This window comes from Nicotiana tabacum, chromosome 3, assembly GCF_000715075.1.
Source record: "Nicotiana tabacum cultivar K326 chromosome 3, ASM71507v2, whole genome shotgun sequence".
Classification (NCBI taxonomy): Eukaryota; Viridiplantae; Streptophyta; class Magnoliopsida; order Solanales; family Solanaceae; genus Nicotiana; species Nicotiana tabacum.
In genome coordinates, this window is record NC_134082.1 from 22978895 (window position 1) to 22998825 (window position 19931).

The following is a 19931-nucleotide window of genomic DNA, read 5'->3' on the forward strand; positions in this document are numbered from 1 at the left end:
AGTAGGAACACACCAGACTACACTCCTGGAGAAGAAACACCCTTTAAATGGATATGGAAGCTTCAAACCCTCAATAAAATCAAGCATTTTATCTGGCTCCTAACCCATAGAAGACTCCCAACTAGGAGTTTTCTACACTCTATTGGAATAAACTGCCCCCTCAATGCCACTATTGTGGCAATGATCAGGAGGACATTGACCACATCTTCTTTCAATGTCCCAATACTGCCTATTACTGGAATGTCACCTTATCAAAATCATCAAGTTCCACCTCATCCCAACGAGTCCTCAATAGCCACCTTTGGCAATCATCATGGCCAACTCTCAAAGCTGTGAAGTACAACAACTGCCTCAACTGGGACAACCTCATCCCCTTCTGCCTTTGGCACATTTGATTGACAAGAAACAACAATGTTTTCAATAACAAAAAAGAGCATATTAATGCCAACAACACTATATCAAAGGCAACAGAGTACCATGTGCTTACAAATAACAACCCCAAAATGGTAACACATCAGATCATGCTAAAATGGATACCCCTACCCAGAGGTGCCTTCAAACTGAACACTGATGGATCAACAAAAAGAAACCCAAGAATAAGTGGATCAGGGGGGATTTTCAGAAACCATAATGGGAACTGGATATTGGGCTATATGAATAACATACCTCAAACAACAAACACAAGGGCAGAAATTCAGGCCCTTATTAGAGGTCTACAATTAGCTGAACTAAACAACCTAGTTCCGCTAGAGATAGACACTGATTCAGCAGAAACAATCAATATGTTGATAAATGGAAATCTGATTTTTGAGCCTCTAATTTGTGAATGCAGATCAATGATCCAAAGGATGGGCAGCGTGGTGGTAAGACACACCTACCGGGAGCAAAACAGAGTAGCTGATGCGCTGGCGAAGGAAGCAACAAAAGAAAGTTTTTTGAATAAGTCTTTGTCCTTAGCAGTTTCTCCGATGTTTGCCAATGATGTATTGGACAGACATACTAGGAATTGAACTACCTAGATCTTTTGTGGGCTGTAATCTAAGTACAATTATGCAAAATATTGCAACAATGGGTGCCATAAGGTACCACAACAACGTCCCAATTGTGACCCCCGTTTAACTATTTTGGCTAATATAATATAATATCCCTTTTGACCAAAAAAAAAAAACAACCGATACCTTATAAATACAAAGATCTAGAGCTTATACTTAATAATTTTATAATATTTTATTATACTAATAATTACGGGTGCCTTTTATGAATTTATTTTACCATTATTTTAATAACTATATATTATTGTAGTAGCACGTAAGATCAGGAATTAAAATTGCACCCTATTAATTTTTAACGTAATAGTTTAATAATAATTTTAATTATTATTAGAATGGCCTATATTATAAATATATTATATTACTAAAATTTTAATGAGTTGCTTGGAATTTCTTAATTTAAACTTTTGTCAACAATATACAAAAACTTCATCATCTCAAATTCAAAAAAGTTTTATAATTTATTTTTAAATCGATTCTTCTAATTTTTTTCAATCTCTTTGTTTCTTGTTTATCGCTATGTATTATTTTACTTAATACTATTACATTATCATGCAATTTTTTATTTGAAGATAAGATTCTATATATCCCTGTTTTACAATGGTATATCTATCTAGATAATCATAAAAATAAATTAGTTTAAAAAAGGATCAATTAAAAGTAGAGATCAAACTTATCCGTCTATGCACTACTCTTTTTCTTTCCTTACAAAAATAGATTTGATTTATATGTTATTTTTCTTACACAAATTAAAAAAAGTATTACTTATTTGATGAAATGTTGTAGCTTTTAATTGGATCTTGGCTATAAATATTTATACTTATACTTATTATTACTTAACTAAATTTTAAGAGTGCTACTACATGTGTATATATATTATTTCAAACCATTTTTGTCTTTATCTCATTTTTCATAATTATATAATTAAACATTCTCTCAATTCACTTCATCTTTTCATATTTTCGACTTTGGTACATTGCAAACCTCAATTTTGTACTTTTTCGTCCTCATTTCTCCAGCAACATAAAACATTAGTACAATTCTATTTTAGAAGAACCTCATCCCTCTTTCTCCATCTTTACGGCATCGCTTTCTTTTTGATCTCAAAAGTTAGGGTTTTCTCCCTTTTCCTCTATTTCGCTCCAAAAACTTCAAAAAGCCTAAGCCCCTCGGTCTTTCTCGAATCTTCTCTTCCTTTTTTTTTTTTGGTCTCGATTCAGTTCTAGGGTTAACAGATCTGTTTTCAAATATGTTTTGGAAGCTCACATCTCTCTCCGCTTGTTCACCGGTAACGTCACTCGATCCAATTATACATGTCTAAATGCTCTTGTAGTTGTAATTTTGATTTGGATAAGCAAGTGTGATTTTGTGGAATTTGAATTTTGAATAATTTTGAATTTTTGATTCATTCTTTTGTCGCCGCATTATGCGTGGCTTAAGCTCGTGGACAGTGTCTTATGTGTTAAAATTGAATAGTGTGTAGTTTATGAATGTCCTATATCCGAGCACACAGACTACGTAACAACAAAATTACTTTGTGTTCTGCGCTGTTATATCTCGAGCACTTGTTTAGCCTACAATTGCCCTAATTGGATCGTGTAATTTGCTTATGCTATATTGGTGCTCAGTGGTGGAGTCAGGAATTCTGACAATGGGCCACATATGCCATTTAAACATGTATTTCTCTAATGATAAGAGGATTGAAATTCTATATTTGTATAAACAAATTGTTTTTACCCTATTTATGCAGTGTAATTTTCTGGCGAGGGAGAATTTAATTGAATCCCCTTGGTTGCAACTTTGCATGTGGCTCTGCCACTATTGGTTCTACATTGTCAAATGCAAGTTAATTCCTGTCTCTGCTGCTGTTACTTCTTGTGCTTGTTTAATTATATTTCCGCTTATTAGAATTGATTGCAGTAATTGGCTAGAGTCAGGCTTCATTTGATGTTTTGTCCCCCCCCCCCCCCCTTTTTTTTTCCTTTTCTTTTTGTGAATGGGATGAAAATGGAGTCCTGATATATGCCTTAATCAATGTGTGATGGCTGAAATTAATTGCTTAGAAGACAGTGTGGGAATTACTGGTGTTGGAAGTATTCGATTTCGAGATCATTGGTCTCAAATATTAATAACGGGCAAGATCATTAGTCTCAAGTCGTTATTACTTTTCAGTGTTCCTGAGAATTTTTAGAGTCCAATGGGTTATGCCAGGAAGAATAAAACTTGCTCTATGCAGCTGGTATGCATTACCATTTGCTAGCAAGCACACTATTGAAATGCAGTTCCTACTTGCATTCTCTGGAATACTTGGCTGGAGAGAAACAAATAGGTGTTTTAATGAGACGACTGAAATCTAGATGCTGTAAGACAGTAAGAGTTTTTATTTGTGGTGTAGGAAGAACTTTAAATCTGACATAGCCTCATTGTTGGATCTTTTGAATTCCTTCGATATATATAAGGAAGACTTCTCTTCTGATATTCTCTTATAAGTACCTTCTTAGTACTCATTAACACAATCTTTACTGTTTCATCATGAAAAGAAAAATAAGAGAAAACGGATAATTGACTTAGGATAAGAATAAGATAGTGTCTAATTAATAGTCTGCACAATTTGATTGGGTTGTACATGCTGACCAACACTTTCTTTATGCTGTTTTTTCCGATATAATACTACTCTCCCATTACTTATTAAAAAAGAGGGTTAAAGCAATGTAGCGATTCGAAGCGAGGGTTTATTGCTTTGTAGGTCAAGCCATGCACTTCAGTTAAATGTGCGCTTCAAGTAATGACTTAAGTGAATTAAACAAAAAACTGTCGGTTCTTTAAGGCTCAACTTTGAAGAGTTGGAATAAAATCGGTAATAATATATTGGGTGTTGAATTTATTTATTTATTGCATTTTGATTATTATATTACTAATGCATATATGTTTGGTTTTAATTTTCTGTAATTGTGCACTTCACTTGAAAGAAGCGTGTGCTTCACTTCCTGTTTTCGCTTCAAGCTCCAAGGGACCTTGTCGCTTTTATGTGCTTTTCGCTCTTTAAAATACTTATCTATAGGAATTGTTTTCTTGTGTGTTCATGTTGATTAAGTGAAAGTTTAAGTTCTCTATTTATCAACTTAAAAGAATGAACATGACCTGCACAATTTGTGAGTGGTTTTGGTATAGAGTAGTCCAAAGTCTTTTCTTTCATGGATTGATATGGAGTATTTCAGATTGATGATTCTTCCTTGCAACCATAGTTCTCACCTACTTGTTGGACCCATCCGTTATTCATAGTGTGATTTTCCAGTACTTTAACGTGCTTCTGAGTATGGAATTTTTCTAGCTTGACCCTTTTAAACCTCTTTTTTGAATTTCATAGTAAGTTGGCTATTCTCTATTTTGACTTAAAGATGTCTGATGATTTCTGTTCTTTATGTTGTTACCATAATCCGACACTTATCCATTGGCTTCTGCTTTTGTTTTCCTCTAAATTGTAGATATATCCAGATTTTGAAACATTTTTCCCTTGGATTTGCAGGTTGAAGCAGTATTAGACAAGGAAAACTTCACATTGGAAGAGCTCCTCGATGAGGAAGAGATAATTCAAGAATGCAAAGCTTTAAACAGCCGCCTCATAAATTTGTAAACATTCTTGCAGTTTTCATTTATAAATGCCTCTCATTACCTTAAAAAATGACTTTCTTTTATCATGCATATGCTTCTGTTAATTGTTTCATTTTAACCATCAATTGGCATATAGTTCTAGTGAAAGAATTAATAATCGCACAATTCAGTATTCATACAACTTAAAGTCCCAAAGTTTATTGACAAATTTTTATGATTTTGAGGTTTCAGTTTGAGAGATCGAGCCCAGGTTGAGCAGTTGCTGCGCTACATTGTTGAAGAGCCTTCTGAGGATGCCGATAACAAGCGGAAGTTTAAGTAAGTTATCATGGAACATGAATAAGCTTTAATTATTTGAATAATCTAATTGCAAGACAATATGTTTATTTTTTATTTTAGATATTAGGGACCACTTCAGTTTCTTGTTTCTAATTATTGTTTTGCACCATAGATTTCCTTTCATTGCCAGTGAGATATTCACCTGTGAAATTGATGTCATCCTTAAGACTCTAGTGGAAGAAGAAGAGGTATGGTAATTCACTGGATGCAGTTATTACATTTTAATTTTAAATTGCAACTGCAAAAAAAGTCATTACATTTTAGTTTCACAGAGGAAATTGTTTTGCTTGAGAGTTCAATCCTTTTTTATCATATTGGCGCAGCTCATGAATTTACTCTTTTCCTTCTTGGAACCAAGTCGTCCACATAGTGCATTGCTTGCTGGGTATTTTAGTAAGGTATAGCTTCATTCATCCACAAGGTTCATGTATACAAGATTAATGAAATGTTATTTGGTTAAAGCAAGCTGATTTATGTACTCTTACTGCATACAGGTTGTGATATGCCTCATGTTGCGGAAGACTGTTCCCCTCATGAATTATGTCCAGGTAGCGTAGTCTATGCGCAGATGCATTCTGCAGGATACTTTGCTGCTTCATTTATTTAAAGTTTTGACTTTCTATTTTGAAGAAATAATAAGATGTTATTTTTTTATCAAGAAAAGGATTATGTTAGTGGAAATCAACAACTTGGAAAAATTTGTAGTCTGATATGATGATATATTATTTGTCTAGTATGATATGATGCTATATTAATTATTATGGCAGTGCTGAAGAAACAAAGATTTTAGTACAGCAGCAATTTTATATGCAGACCTCAAAGATTGGCTTAAGTATTGGTTTACTTTCATCAGTAACTCAATTCATATGGTCAAACTCAACCTATCTTAATCCCGAGAGTTTTGATTGATTGATGATGAAGGTTGTTAACCACAAAAGTGTCTAATCCTCATATGAGTCCCCGGCTAAATATTATCTTATATTGACACCTTGTTGTTATAAATTGCTCATCTAGTAAGTGATCTTGTGTTCATTTTCATCCAGTTATCAAGTTAGTGTCTAGAAAATCATAAAATTATAATTTTTTGGTAGAAAGAAAAGAAAACATCATTTCATTGATGCTGGTAGATTAAATACCAAGATTTTTGTCCATATTCGGGAATCGCCAAAAGTTTTATGAAAAGAAACAAAAGTTGAAAATTTATAATCTCTCTCCAAAACTAGTTCAACCTTAGAAAGCCACATGTCTTCGTTTGTTACATGTTGCATTTACATTTCAACACCTATTTATTACTTGCTTCCCATTTTATCTTTATACATGAGTATTTATTTATCAAAAAGCGAGGTGTGTATATTTATTTGTGGTCATGTCATTTTAATTTGTTCCCAGCGATGTAGTAGTTGATAATCTTTAGCATCATTCATTTCAAATGTCATATTATTTTTCGATATAAGATTAGGCAACAGTTTTTTTTGGGCAATGGAAATTTATCATTTTCGAAAACCAGTTCCGATTCATGTCGGGTCGTTCGACTACGACAATCATTCATCTTGTAAGGAGGTTGGTGGAGTAGTATAGGGAGAGGAAGAGGGACTTGCATATGGTGTTCATTGATCTAGAGAAAACATATGACAAAGTTGCAAGGGAGGTTAGAGGTGTTCTTATGGCTTACACTAGGGCAATTAAGGACAATGTACGATGGAGCTAAAACTCATGTGAGGACAATGAGAGGGGACTCAAACTACTTTCCAGCTGTGATGGGGTTGCACGAGGGGTCAGCTCTTAGCTCGTTTTTATTTGCCTTGGCACTGAATGCACTGATGCGTAACATTCAAGGGGAGCTGCCATGGTGTATGTTTTTTGCGGATGATATTGTACTGATTGACGAGCCACGAGACAGTGTTAACGCGAGATCGGAGGTTGGGAGACAGACCTTGGAGTCTAAGGGTTCAAGTTGAGTAGGACCAAGACAGAGTATTTGGAGTGCAAGTTCAGTGACGAGACTAATGAAGTGAACGTGAGGCTTGATACACAACTCATCCCCAAGAGAGAGTTTCAAGTACTTGGGGTCTATAATCTAAGGAGATGGGGAGATTGACGAGGATGTTACCCATCGTATTGAAGCGCGGTGGGTGAAGTGGAGGCTCACATCCGGTGTTTTATGTGATAAGAATGTGCCGCTTAAACTTAAAGGTAAGTTCTACTGAGTGCTAGTTAGACCGACTAGGGCAGTCAAGGACTCCCATCTCCAGAAGATGAAAGTAGAAGAGATGTTGAACTTCAGAAAGGATGTGCAGGTATACCAGGATTGATAAGATTATAAATGAAGATGAGGATGTTGAGATGGATGTGCGGGCATACCAGGATTGATAAGATTGTAAATGAAGATATTTTGGCCAGGGTGAGAGTGGCTCCTGTGGAGGACAAGATATGGGAAGCTAGACTTAGATGGTTTGGGCATGCGAATAGAAGCACAGATGCTCCGGTACGGAGGTGCGAGAGGTTGGCCTTAGTGGGTTTGAGAAGAGGTAGAGATAGGCCAAAGAAGTATTGGGAATATGTGATTAGGCAGAATATGGCGTTGCTTCAGTTGTCAGAGGACATGACCCTTGATAGAAAGGTGTGAAGATCGAAGATTAAGGTAAGAAGTTAGTAGGTAGTCGAGTGTGTTTGTTTCCATTCTAGTGGTATTAGTGGCAGTCTTTTATTCTATTATTGGTAGATTTTTATCACTTCATATTGTTCCTTTTGCCTTGTTTTCTTATTTTCTTGCTGTCGTTACTGCTTGTTGATATTTCTTTACTTGCATCTTTTCTTGAGCCGATTGTCTTTTGGAAACAACCTCTCTACCTCACGGTAGGGGTAAGGTGTGCGTGCACACTACCCTCCCCCGACCCCACTTGTGGGATTATTCTGGGATAGTTGTTGTTTATGTGCCCCCTAAGCTTGTTAATTTCATGATGTGTTTGTCCTCCCTCTTTGTGTTGCTTCTATTTCATTTCTATGTTTCTAGAGACAACCACTCTGCATTGCCCATTATCTTAAATGTCTATTTTGCATTTTTGCAAACCTCTCAATTCCGCTGCAGGATACTCTTAGGTTCCTTCCCGAGACTACCAATAATTACTTTCTTTCTTTTCCCTGGTAAGCATTGTAGTTTGAGTCCTCTCAAGGGTGGGTTCTCTTTTTTGAGAAGGATTAGTGGGGGCAGGGTTACATCTTTCTGCAAATTCGAGTTAGCTCTTTTTTTTGACAAAGGTAACAGTTATGTATTATTAAAAAAGAAACCCAGCACAAAGGTTGTGCTGGTAACCATTTACAGATTCCAAAAGAAGCAAAAACCTATCCTTGTTCTTCTTACAAGGATTCTATGATGTCTAAACCTATACGAGTTAGCTCTTTTATTTCTTCATCGTTTCCTCTCATGCTTCTTGCGTCTTTTATTGGTGACCTGTCTCAATTGAAGGCCCTGTCTCCTTTGACCTATATATCCCTGACCTCTGTGTTTGCATCCCTACCCTGTAGACTATCTGAAGGCAGGAAAGATAAAGAACTAATATTTTCCCATTTGTGCTTCTGTTAGTTTTCTTCGCATTGTCTAAGTTGCTTCTACATTTCTCTGTGAGCTTCAAATGTTTTTGTATTTCTAGATCATTGTAAGTAGGTGCTAGATAGCTTCCTTATATAGTAATTTAACAGAACTCACCTAGCTCTGTCTGGATTTTACTGTTGGACAGCTCATGCTTGGTTTCACTGTTGTTGAAAAGTTCAAGTAAGATGCAGTGTGATCTGAAATAGTAATTGGACTATATGTTTACTTATCCAAGGAAAGAATAGATAAGAAAAAAGTAATTATGGGTTTAGTAAACTGCATAACAATTTTTGGAGTTGTATATTTTTCTGTTGGACAAGTAAATTTCTGATGTAGTTTAACTGTATAATTGCATGTCTACTTACACATGGTTAGTGGATGGCTGAGCAAGGAGGGTCAAGAGCTCAAAACTTGCTCAAGTCGTGCATGAAATAATTGCATGGAGTCACTTTTGGGAAGAAATGTTGCTCCAAGCATCTTTATTACAGGGAGTGGGTTAATACATAGGGGACCATATCTAACTCCTTCCTTTCACTTGGCAAACTTAGGAGGATAGTGATTTAATCCTTAATAGGACGCCTTAGCAATGTGTACATGTTTTATTGCTTTTCTTCCTCTCCTCCCGCCTAAAGTATTGGTTATATTCCGGATCATTTTGATTTTCTTACAGGCGCATCATGATGTTTTCCGCCAGATGGTCGATTTGATTGGTATAACATCCATAATGGAGGTTAGTGGTGTAGTTTTCCATTCTTCCATCTGCCACAATGTGTGTATGATTGTGATATAAAGTCAACTACGACAATTAGTCTGATGAAGGCATCCCTCTGATGAGCTGTTTCTTTATAGGTTTTGGTGCGACTTGTAGGTGCCGATGATCAAATTTACCCCAACACATCGGATGTGATGCAATGGTTAACTGACAGCAATTTGTTAGAAATGATCGTGGATAAATTGAGCCCCTCTGTAAGTTAGAGAGATTTGTGGTTACCTGATTATCTGCTACTTTTCTTTAGTATTCCTTTGATATATGTTGTGGTTGACATTTACAGGCTGTCTAGGCATTCATCTTGCACTAAGAATAACAGTATATGATTGTGCACTCGCGCTTTCGTCGATCGATTCTGTCAATTAAGTCTAGTTATCTTTGCTTATTGGCAGTGCATTTTGCTGGCGATACTGTGTATTTTTATGTTTTAAATGTCAGCGTATTGCTTATTGAATGGTATGGCAGTTTAATGACATTCTGCTTCGGGGCAACTGGAGCTGCAATGTGTAGTTGACAGGAATTACGTATTCCTGCAGCAGTAAACTGAAAGACCAAATTCCTTCCATTGATGGATCCATGTCTCTTTGACTCCTCTTTGTTGATTTCAGCAGGTTTCATTTTTGACCTAGAAATCTGTTTTTTCCCTAATGTTCATGTCAGACAGGGAACATAGGGACAGAGATAAAGGGGGCTTATCAACTTGTTCTGCCCTACGATTAATAATTTTTGTTTTACTTTATCATTTAGAGAACTTCTGTTCCCAAGCTTAGCTCAGATGCAGCTTCCTTCTTTTTATGTTTTTTCTTGGGGGTGGGGGGAAGGGAAATGTGAAGCAGTGTAGAATTCAGATACCCGACGTGTCAATGCTTTTTCTTTTTGAATTTTATAAAGAGACCTAACAAGAATTAGCTATCCCTTTAAAGGGGGTGATCTAGCATTTCTGATGTACTGTTTTATTGTCCAGAGTCCTCCTGAAGTACATGCTAATGCAGCAGAGACTCTATGTGCAATTACCAGAAACACCCCATCACCTCTTGCCACTAAATTATCTAGCCCAAGGTCTGTAGGACTCCAGTTGATACTTCTCTTGAAAGCTCTTTTTTCTTTGGGATTCTTTCCTGATGATCTTAATTTTGACTGAATAAGTTGCTCAACTTCCTTTACATGCAGCTTTGTTTCAAGGATATTTTGTCATGCCCTTGAAGATTCACAGTCAAAGTCTGCCCTTGTCCATTCTTTGACTGTCTGCATATCTCTGTTGGATTCAAAAAGATCAATCCCATCATTTATGATGTATTCCTTCCGGAGCCAGCATGTTTACGAGTCACCCATGCATGTCAGTCCTGACACTATTGACGCAATGTTGCCTAAACTTGGTAAGTTTCTTTTTGCAAAAAATTTCATATGATTTTGAATTGCTAAATACTTGTTTAGATACTTTTCTACCCTTTAGATCAATTCAAAGTTTTCTAAAAGAGAGTGGGTGGTAGGAAATCATGAAAACGCAAAGCTGTTGCAGAACAGGCCACCAACAAAAAAAGAGAGAAGGAATCCTTTGCTTCCTAATATAACTGAATGTGTTTGCTGCCCCTTGACCCTTATCTTTAAGAGTTTCATAACCGTTGCTCATTCTGGAACAGGTGACTTGGTCAAGCTGTTGAATGTGACCTCTGATGAGAAGATTCTGCCTACGACATATGGTGAACTCAGACCACCTCTAGGGAAGCATCGCTTAAAGGTTTGTATTGTATACATTCTTTGAATTGAGTGAGCAGATCTTGTTTATATACTACAATTTGATGAATTTAGGTTGATTGGTGTTATTTCAGAAGGATATTTATAGCTAGAATTTCCAATAGTATGGACTTTCATTATCTGTTAGAGATCAAGTTGGCTCATGTTTGTATTCTGGATGAATTGTAAATAGCTTGATAACCTTTCTTGTTATATTTGGTGGATTTGTTGAAACGTATTCAGCATTTAATCTGTGGAGTAGAAGCTCAGAAAGGAGTGTTAGCATGAACATATGTTCAATATTTTGCATGCTTTCTTTCACTTCCACTGTTAAATGATTGAGTTGTTTATCTTAGCCGAGTCTCTTTATCTTTTTATATTTAGTGGTTTGCTTCTTTATTGTAGATTGTGGAATTCATTTCTGTGCTACTGAAAGCTGGCAATGAAGCTGCAGAGAAAGAGTTGATCAGCTCTGGGACGATTGAGAGAGTCCTGGATCTCTTTTTTGAGTAAAATTTTATGCCTATGCTCATGAATTCTGGAACTCTGACTGGCTGGTTTACTCAGCAAAAGCCATTGATTTTGTGTTGGTGGCTTTCTTACTACTTTCTTCTTTGGTCCGAACAAATTACTTGATTGCTGTATAGGTACCCTTATAACAATGCATTACATCATCATGTGGAGAGTATAATATACTCATGCTTGGACAGCAAAAACAATATCATTGTCGACCATCTTTTTGAAGAGTGTAATTTGATTGGGAAGATACTTCAAACGGATAAGCAGGCCACAATTTCTAGTGATGAAAAACAGGTTGATATTTCTAAATAACTGATTTACTTTCTATTAAATTATTAGGTTTTGAAATTGCCTCGTTCTTTTCGAGTTATCGTACCCCATTCTCTCCAAGAACAGAACATGTTAAATGGGAACACTGCAACCTCACTGTATTTAATAGCTTGATATGCTTTAATGGTGTTTTTCAATTGATGCAGCCAACTTTACCTGCTACTGCGAAGCAAGCACCCCGAGTGGGTAACATAGGACATATAACACGGATTTCTAACAAACTTGTTCAGTTGGGAAAGAATGACAACCACATCCAAGAACATCTTGAGGTGTGTGAAAGCTTTATACTTTGTTGCTAGATATGCTTTCAACAACAGCGAACTGCATTTGAGCACATCATCAACCAAAATTGTTCAGTTAGATTCTGAAAGTTCTCTCTGAGTCAATTGTTTATGTCTCTAAGCAGTGCTCTCCGCACAACTAAAAAGGAATTAAGGATGGACGTCGGCAAATAGTTTCAAAATACAGTTACCTACCCTCCTGTGCTTCAAAGGGATATTTTTGATATGAAATTGATCTTAGCTTGTTTTTTAGAAGTAGGGAAGAGAGCTCGGCACTGATTTTACTGTGCATTGTAATAAAAACTGTTTGATTGATTTTTAAGCACCACGTTCCTCTTCACAAATATGTGATTATTTACTTTGTTAAACAAAATCATTCGTCTGCCTTTGATGTCAATATTTAGTTTGTGGTGTCCTATGCAAATTTATTACTGCAGTATCTCATTAGATTCCTGTCACTTCTTTTTATTGTTTTGGGCTCATGATATTGATTGAGCAGCAGAAGTCGGTGAAAGGTTCTGCTTATTGGTTCTATATAATAAATTTTGATGGCATTGGATTTCGTGCAACATTTCATCTTCTCACATGTTAATCTGTATTCTTCATGCCAGAAAAATATGGAATGGAGTGATTGGCAAATTACTGTTTTACAGGAGCGTAATACGATCGAAAATGTCTACCGATGGGCTTGTGGGTACGTTTTGCCTCTTCTTTTTGATTGTGTAACTGATCGCCAATATTATGTCATTGATAGTGTTTTTCCGTCAATCAAATATGTGCTCGTCCCAAATTAGTTAGGGCTTGGCTATATGGTTTCCCTTTGTCCATTCATACACTTCTAGTAATGCGTCTTTTAAGGCAATTAGGAATTCTGTAACTTTAGAGGTTCTTTTCTAATTTCACACTTATCCTATAGGGACATACAAGTTCTAGCCCTCTGTCTAACACCACATGCGACGTAACTATAACAACTACAGCAGCTGAACCACTTATAGTGTTAGTACTTTGTTGTCTTTACTAAAACAATCGTTGTTGTGCCATGTCATTTTCAAGTATCTCAACTCTGCCCTCATCTGGTGGAATGAATAAATGGAAAAAGCAAAACAGATTTTCAAAATGATTGGAGTAGTAAACAGTGAGGAGTTTTAACAATAAAAAGCGGACTATATTATAAAGATACTTCAGAGAGAGAGAGAGAGAGGTGTCTTCGTGAGCACCAATCTCTGTCTGTTGGACCTACTTTGATGTATGAACTTTCTAGTATCTGAAGAAAGGTCGAAAATGGGGTAGAAAAGATAAGGGGTGGGTGGGAAAGCAGGGAATTAACTGCTGATGCGTTTTTGGTGGACCGCTCTCATGTCCTTTACTGTGTGATCTAGTAGTGACAAGAAGTGTCACAATTTATTAGATGAAAAGCTTCTAGTGAAATCATTCAATCAGATAGTCAAGGTGACCTCATCTGAATACTATAAACATAAATGTCACAATTCGTAAGAGAGTGGAGAAGGAGAGGTGGTTAGGTTTTGTTCTCTTTTTGGAGCAAAGAACTAAGTGTTCCAGCTTACTCCCTTCTTACCTATTCTGCTCTAGTGCCCTTGTCAATTCCTACATCAACTACTGGAATAGAGGTCATGACGAATTTTTTAAACATGAGCAGCCGGCCAACTGCATTGCAAGACCGGATGAGGGACAGTGATGATGAAGATGTGCATGATAGAGATTATGATGTAGCAGCTTTAGCCAATAATCTTAGCCAAGCATTTCGCTACACCATATATGACAATGATGATGCTGAAGAGGTAAGGGTTTATCTAATGCATTGTAAATCAGGGTTGCTATCTCTCTTTCTGGTTTTTCAAAATTCTATTTCCCAAAAAAATCAGGGTTGCTATCTCAGCCTATTCTTTCTTTTTGGGGGAAGGAAGTTTAGAGGGGTGGGGGCGGGTTTGGGTGAGGGAGGGTGTTCTGCAAGCAGAAGAGAAGAAAAGCGGAATACCACTCTGGAAACTTTGCCCCAATTTTGGGCTTTGGGATGCTATTGGGTTATGGTTACACATTTGTCAATTCATTCATGGTCTTCATCACTTTTTTACAGGGTCATGCAGCTGTTGATCGAGATGATGAGGTAATACTTTTATTCCGTGATTGACTTTACTTTTGTATGTTTTAAAGGTCACTCACTCTTTTATTGATGATATCATTAGCCTCTGGCATTCTCACTGCTCTGTGTTCATGCCATATAGGATGTTTACTTTGACGATGAATCTGCTGAAGTTGTGATATCATCCCTCCGATTGGGAGGTGACCAGGGGAGGTGAGTTCACAGTTCTGTAGTTTTAAAGGAAAGTTTTGTGCAAGAGTCAATACATTACACGTGTTTTCTGCAGCGTCTGTACTATAATTGGGTGTAGGTAATTAAAAATAAAATGGCCCTCCAAAAAATGTTAAAAGCAAGAAAAAGAAGAAAAAAAGAGGATGAGGAGAAAGAAGAAATTTTTGTATTCCTCCGTTCATTTGACCATAGAAAAATGCACGCCCTTGTGTTCCGTTGGTTCCTTTGCGTGTGTTAAAATGGTAAGTTAGTGATGCGGCGAGGTTATAGCATCTGTTCTTTCTATATGGACTTATTATTGTGTGTGTGTGACAATTTCTTTTTCGTTTCTTCCACTTCGTGCAGCAGTTTATTCACAAACTCAAACTGGTTTGCTTTTCAAGATGATAGACTTGGCGATGCACCTCTGAACACCTCACCTACAGAGGCAATGGAAGAGATCAACCTTAATGGAACATCAAATGATGGGAATAGCAATAGTGATGACGAGGTAGTAGTAGGAGAGGAGGACGAATTGGCTGAGAGCAAAAATTCTACAGATGCAACACCCACTTCTACTTCAAATGCTGTTAGTGGATTGGATTCTGTCAATGGTGGTAACTTCAGTCAACAAAGCGAGAAAGCAGGTGTGTCAGATGACATGGGTTTCTTCCGCTTTGAGACGTCAGACAATGATGACCCCTTTGGAGACAGGCCTATGCCTGAATGGGCAGCATGGGGGGATGCGTCAGATTTTCAGGTTGGTAGATCCTCTGTGAACCCATTTGAAGATCCTAGTAACTCTAGTGGCCATCTGGCCAATTCAGGGGAGGCAACAACTCCGTTGGTAAGTTCCACTTCTGGTGGTAGTGGAGAATCTCTTCCAAATGGTGTCTCAACATCTCCAGATTCTAGCAAAACTTCAACTGGATCTGATTCTAGTCAGAAAGCAACTGCTGTTCCTTCTTTGTTTGAAGAGGATGTTGAATTTGTTGGGGTAGAATTAGAGGGTACTGAAAAGGCAATGGAACATGCTCTTAAGGAGGGGATTGTTGGGGAGGCTGCTCCTTTGAAAAGGAGCACTGTTCCTAAGAATCCTGAAAAGGAGAGTACAGATGATGGTGGGGCAGGAATAAAGGAATACAATGATGCAAACTACTGGAGGGTTGACCAAGAAGTTGCAGTACTGGAGTAACTGTATGCGGAAATCCGTTGATCTTCATTTGAACCTGGGATTCAGCGCTGATTGCTTGGATCCCCATTTTTAGTTGGTGAGGTTATGCAGCCAGTTGTGTACAGTGGACTTGTTCTCTGATCGGGATCAAACGATAGGCTAATATAATGGTTGTAACTTATTATTTACTGTTACACTTCTTGATGTTTATTGTTCAGCTTCTTTTTTTCCCAGTTATCAAATTTTTGATCTCTTCTCCCTATACATCCGTAATATTGTATCTGGTGTAAAATCTGGATAAAGTAGTTCCAGTTTAAGGCAGGCTTAACCGCTTAAGGGCTGCGGTGTTGGAATAATCTGGCTTCATATCTTCGTTTTGTTAAATTATGGATACAGTTGGCTTTGTTATATGTTATTCTGAGTGCATTTTTCCAACAAAAGGCAATAGTTGCTGAATTCCATATTGAGGATCGAAAAGTTGCTTGTTTCATTTTTCTCGAATTGGTCTTCCAAAGTGCCTGGTCCCCTCATCAGAAGAAGTGCTTATTCCATTTGGAGAAGCTACTTGCTTGTTTCTTATTCGAATGACTGGTCCAGATGTTGTCAGAGATTGAGAATCTGTAAGTACCAAACTAAACTTCCATTTTGTGATTATGGGTTTCTTGAGGTTCAGTTTCTGCAGCTTTATTGCAAGTCTTCTACAGAATATCACATCCTGCATGCCAGCGATTGACGCACACTTCTTTTACTGCAGGAAGTGTCCTTTGGCTTCTTTGTGAAAACATGAATGGTTTTATGCTTTTCTTGTTTGGAGTGATTGGCAAATGCCTTGAGCAAATGAAGAGGGTATGCCAAATTATTGGTCTGCCTTGATGTGATTTTCAGCACAGGTCATTGAGCTTTTAGCGGAAATACTGTGTAGTCTAGTGTTCGTTTTTTTGAGTCATATCTGGATAATGCGCCTGGCAACAGTGATAGAGATGAAGATGAAGATTCCGTTATCCTTTATTTCTACGTTGTTTGAGATAAGGGTCCATCAGATGAACTTTGTCCTATTGACAGACTCAGTGTGGGGCAAGTAGTGAAACGGTAATCTCGCAAATTACTGACTTAATATTACAGTTGCATTTACTTCAAATGATGACATTATGAGTCGGGGATTTTTTTTATTTTTAACAAACGATTCATGGCAGTGTGAATGTATAGTTTCCATTTGCGTCAAAGGAATAGTAATAGAAAATATGTATACCTTGACATTCGTAGTAAATCTTTGAAGAAAGTGCTGATTATGTTTTGCAAGGCGCACCAGTAAGGGAAATGAAAACCTGTAGGCTTTAATTGTGGCTACGGAAAAAGGGTAAAATATATCCTACTACTATGGAAATTTTTTTAAAGTTACCCTCCATCATACTAATCGAGCAAAAATATTCCTATCGTTTTACTATTGGACAAATATACCCCCAGGTTAGCGGAGGGGTCACATGTCAGCCATTTAAGCCATTTGCTGGGTTTATTTTTACACTGACTCGACCCAATAGCAAGTACTCACTCTAAAAGTTAAACCCTTATTCAACATCCCTACTCCTCCCCCCAAGTTCAAGTCTTCAGACCGACCTTGTGAACTTCAACAAATTCTTCAGCAATTAAATTTTCGTACTGAATTTCTGTTGTTTTCTTCTTCTTATTGTTATGTGGTTTATTTTCGGATTTTTGGGTAAATAGTGAGAAAGAAACACACCTTTATCCATTACCACTCTAAAAAGTTGTCAACATAATAACTAGATCTTAAAATCCTATTCATTTGACCATTCTCTAGGCTATTACACAAAAAGTGACAAAGAGCTGTGAGAGTGAGACGGACACAACAAAGACTGAATTCTCATTTCTACAGAAAGATCAAGATAACTGAAGTCTCATTGTTGATCTATGCCTGTAACAGCACATAAATTATAGGTTTAATTTGTTCCTTTTCTGTTTTCTTTACTGGAACCCCAATTTTGGATTTAACTTCGTCTTTAACATGAATCTCTCTCGCTTTAAACTTCATCCCTCACAAAAGGAATTAGATGTTGCGGAAGCCAAATGTATATAGTGTGAATAAGTCACAGCTACTATACCAAAAATTATGACAGCCACCAAATAATAAATAAGACAATAAAACAACAATAAAGGGAACACCAGAATTTACGAGGTTCGGCTAATTTTGCCTACTCCTCGGATACAACCAATATTTTATTTCACTCCAAAAAATACAAGTGAAATAATACTAAAGAGAGAAGATACAAATGCCTTAAACAGATGAGAAGACAAATGAGAGGTGTTTTTAAATCCTAAACATTAGGCCTTCTTTTATAGGGGGAAAATTTCCCCAAAACTTAAGAGCCCACCGATGTGGGACAAAAATTTGCCAAATTCAACAAATCTCCACCTTGGCAAAATTCCACATCTTCAATTTTCTCTCAATAACAAATTTTGATTGTGTCTTCATCTTCAATCTTCAGTTTTCAACAATGTTGATCAAATTCAAACAATGTTGAAACTTGACCGCAGTCACCACCTTTGTCAGCATATCAGCAGGATTCTCCGTAGTATGAATTTTCTTCACTGTGACTCCTCCTTCTTCTATGATTTCTCGTACGAAATGATACCGAACATCAATATGCTTCGTCCTTGCATGATAAACTTGGTTCTTCGCTAATTGAATAGCACTTTGACTATCACAAAAAATTGTGATACATTTTTGTTCAACACCAAGCTCCTTTAGCAATCCTTGAAGCCAAATTGCCTCTTTCACAACCTCTGTAATAGCCATGTACTCTGCCTCTGTTGTAGACAAAGCAACTGTTGACTGCAAAGTAGACTTCCAACTAACTGGTGCCTTTGCAAAAGTAAACACATAACCAGTAGTTGATCTTCGTTTGTCCAGATCACCCGCAAAATCTGAGTCACAATATCCAACTACAGACTGATTGTCTTTCTGCTCAAAAACTAACCCGACATCTACAGTATTATGAATATACCGTAGAATCCACTTCACAGCTTGCCAATGCTCCTTCCCTGGATTGTGCATATATCTGCTAATAACTCCAACAGCTTGTGAAATGTCAGGCCTTGTGCAAACCATTGCATACATCAAGCTACCAACAGCATTTGCGTATGGTACCTTTGACATATACTTTCGTTCAGCTTCATCCATTGGCGACATAGTAGTACTTAGCTTAAAATGGGAAGCAAGTGGAGTACTAACTGGCTTAGTCTTGTCATCTATGCCAAAACGTTGAAGTACTCTCTTCAAATATTCCTTTTGAGATAAAAAGAGTTTCTTTGAACGTCTATCTCTAATTATCTCCATGCCAAGAATTTTCTTTGCCTCACCCAAATCCTTCATCTCGAACTCCTTCTTCAGTTGAATCTTCAACTTATCAATTTCTTCCGAATTCTTGGAAGCTATCAACATATCATCAACATATAGGAGAAGATATACAAAGGAACCATCTTTAAGCTTGTGCAAATACACACAATGATCGTATTTGCTTCTCTTGTACCCTTGTCGCAACATAAACTCGTCAAATCGCTTGTACCATTGTCTAGAAGATTGTTTCAATCCGTACAACGATTTTTCAAGTTTGCCAACCATATTTTCTTTTCCAGCAACTTTGAATCCTTCTGGCTGAGTCATGTAGATTTCCTCCTCCAAGTTTCCATGTAAAAACGCAGTTTTTACATCCATCTGAACTAGTTCCAAATCCAATTGTGCTACCAAAGCCAACATAATTCTAATGGAGGAATGTTTTACAACTGGAGAAAACACTTCATTGTAATCAATTCCCTCCTTTTGAGCATATCCTTTGGCCACCAATCTTGCTTTGTAGCGAACATTTACTTGGTTAGGAAATTCTTCTTTCTTTGCAAATACTCATTTGCACCCAATTGCTTTCTTTCCCTTCGGGAGATTGGCCAATCTCCATGTATGATTCTGATGAAGGGACTGTATTTCATCATTCATGGCAATCCTCCACTTATCTTCTTCTGAACTTTGGACAGCATCTTTATAAGTGGTAGGAACATCATCAACTACAATTGAGGTTGCACAAGCAACCGTCTTTATGAGACGAACAGGTTTCGTTATTGTTCTTTTTGGCCTGCTGGTTGCTATTGATTCAAGTTGTTGTTGAGGTTCCTGAGTTGGAATCTCCTCTACTGGCTCTCCTTCCAGAGGGT

General features: G+C 37.1%; 1 protein-coding gene across 4 annotated transcripts; it reads left to right on the forward strand.

Annotated features, from left to right (window-relative positions):
* Nucleotides 1-2072: 2072 nt before the first annotated feature.
* On the forward strand, nt 2073-15972 carry LOC107828750 (uncharacterized). 4 transcript variants are annotated; one of them, XM_016656117.2, is made up of 19 exons: nt 2073-2337; nt 4576-4679; nt 4893-4979; nt 5113-5188; nt 5324-5398; nt 5495-5548; nt 9263-9322; nt 9442-9558; nt 10326-10420; nt 10532-10737; nt 11002-11099; nt 11501-11604; nt 11743-11908; nt 12091-12213; nt 12837-12919; nt 13883-14024; nt 14321-14350; nt 14469-14539; nt 14903-15972. In XM_016656117.2, the coding sequence occupies exons 1-19, from the start codon at nt 2299-2301 to the stop codon at nt 15729-15731; spliced, it is 2559 nt and encodes an 852-aa protein (XP_016511603.2). In that variant the 5' UTR covers nt 2073-2298; the 3' UTR covers nt 15732-15972. The 4 variants fall into 4 exon arrangements, with proteins under 4 accessions (XP_016511603.2, XP_016511604.2, XP_075105376.1 ...); XM_016656118.2 differs by having other exon boundaries at nt 14906-15972; XM_075249275.1 differs by having other exon boundaries at nt 14941-15972.
* The last annotated feature ends 3959 nt before the right edge of the window (nt 15973-19931 follow it).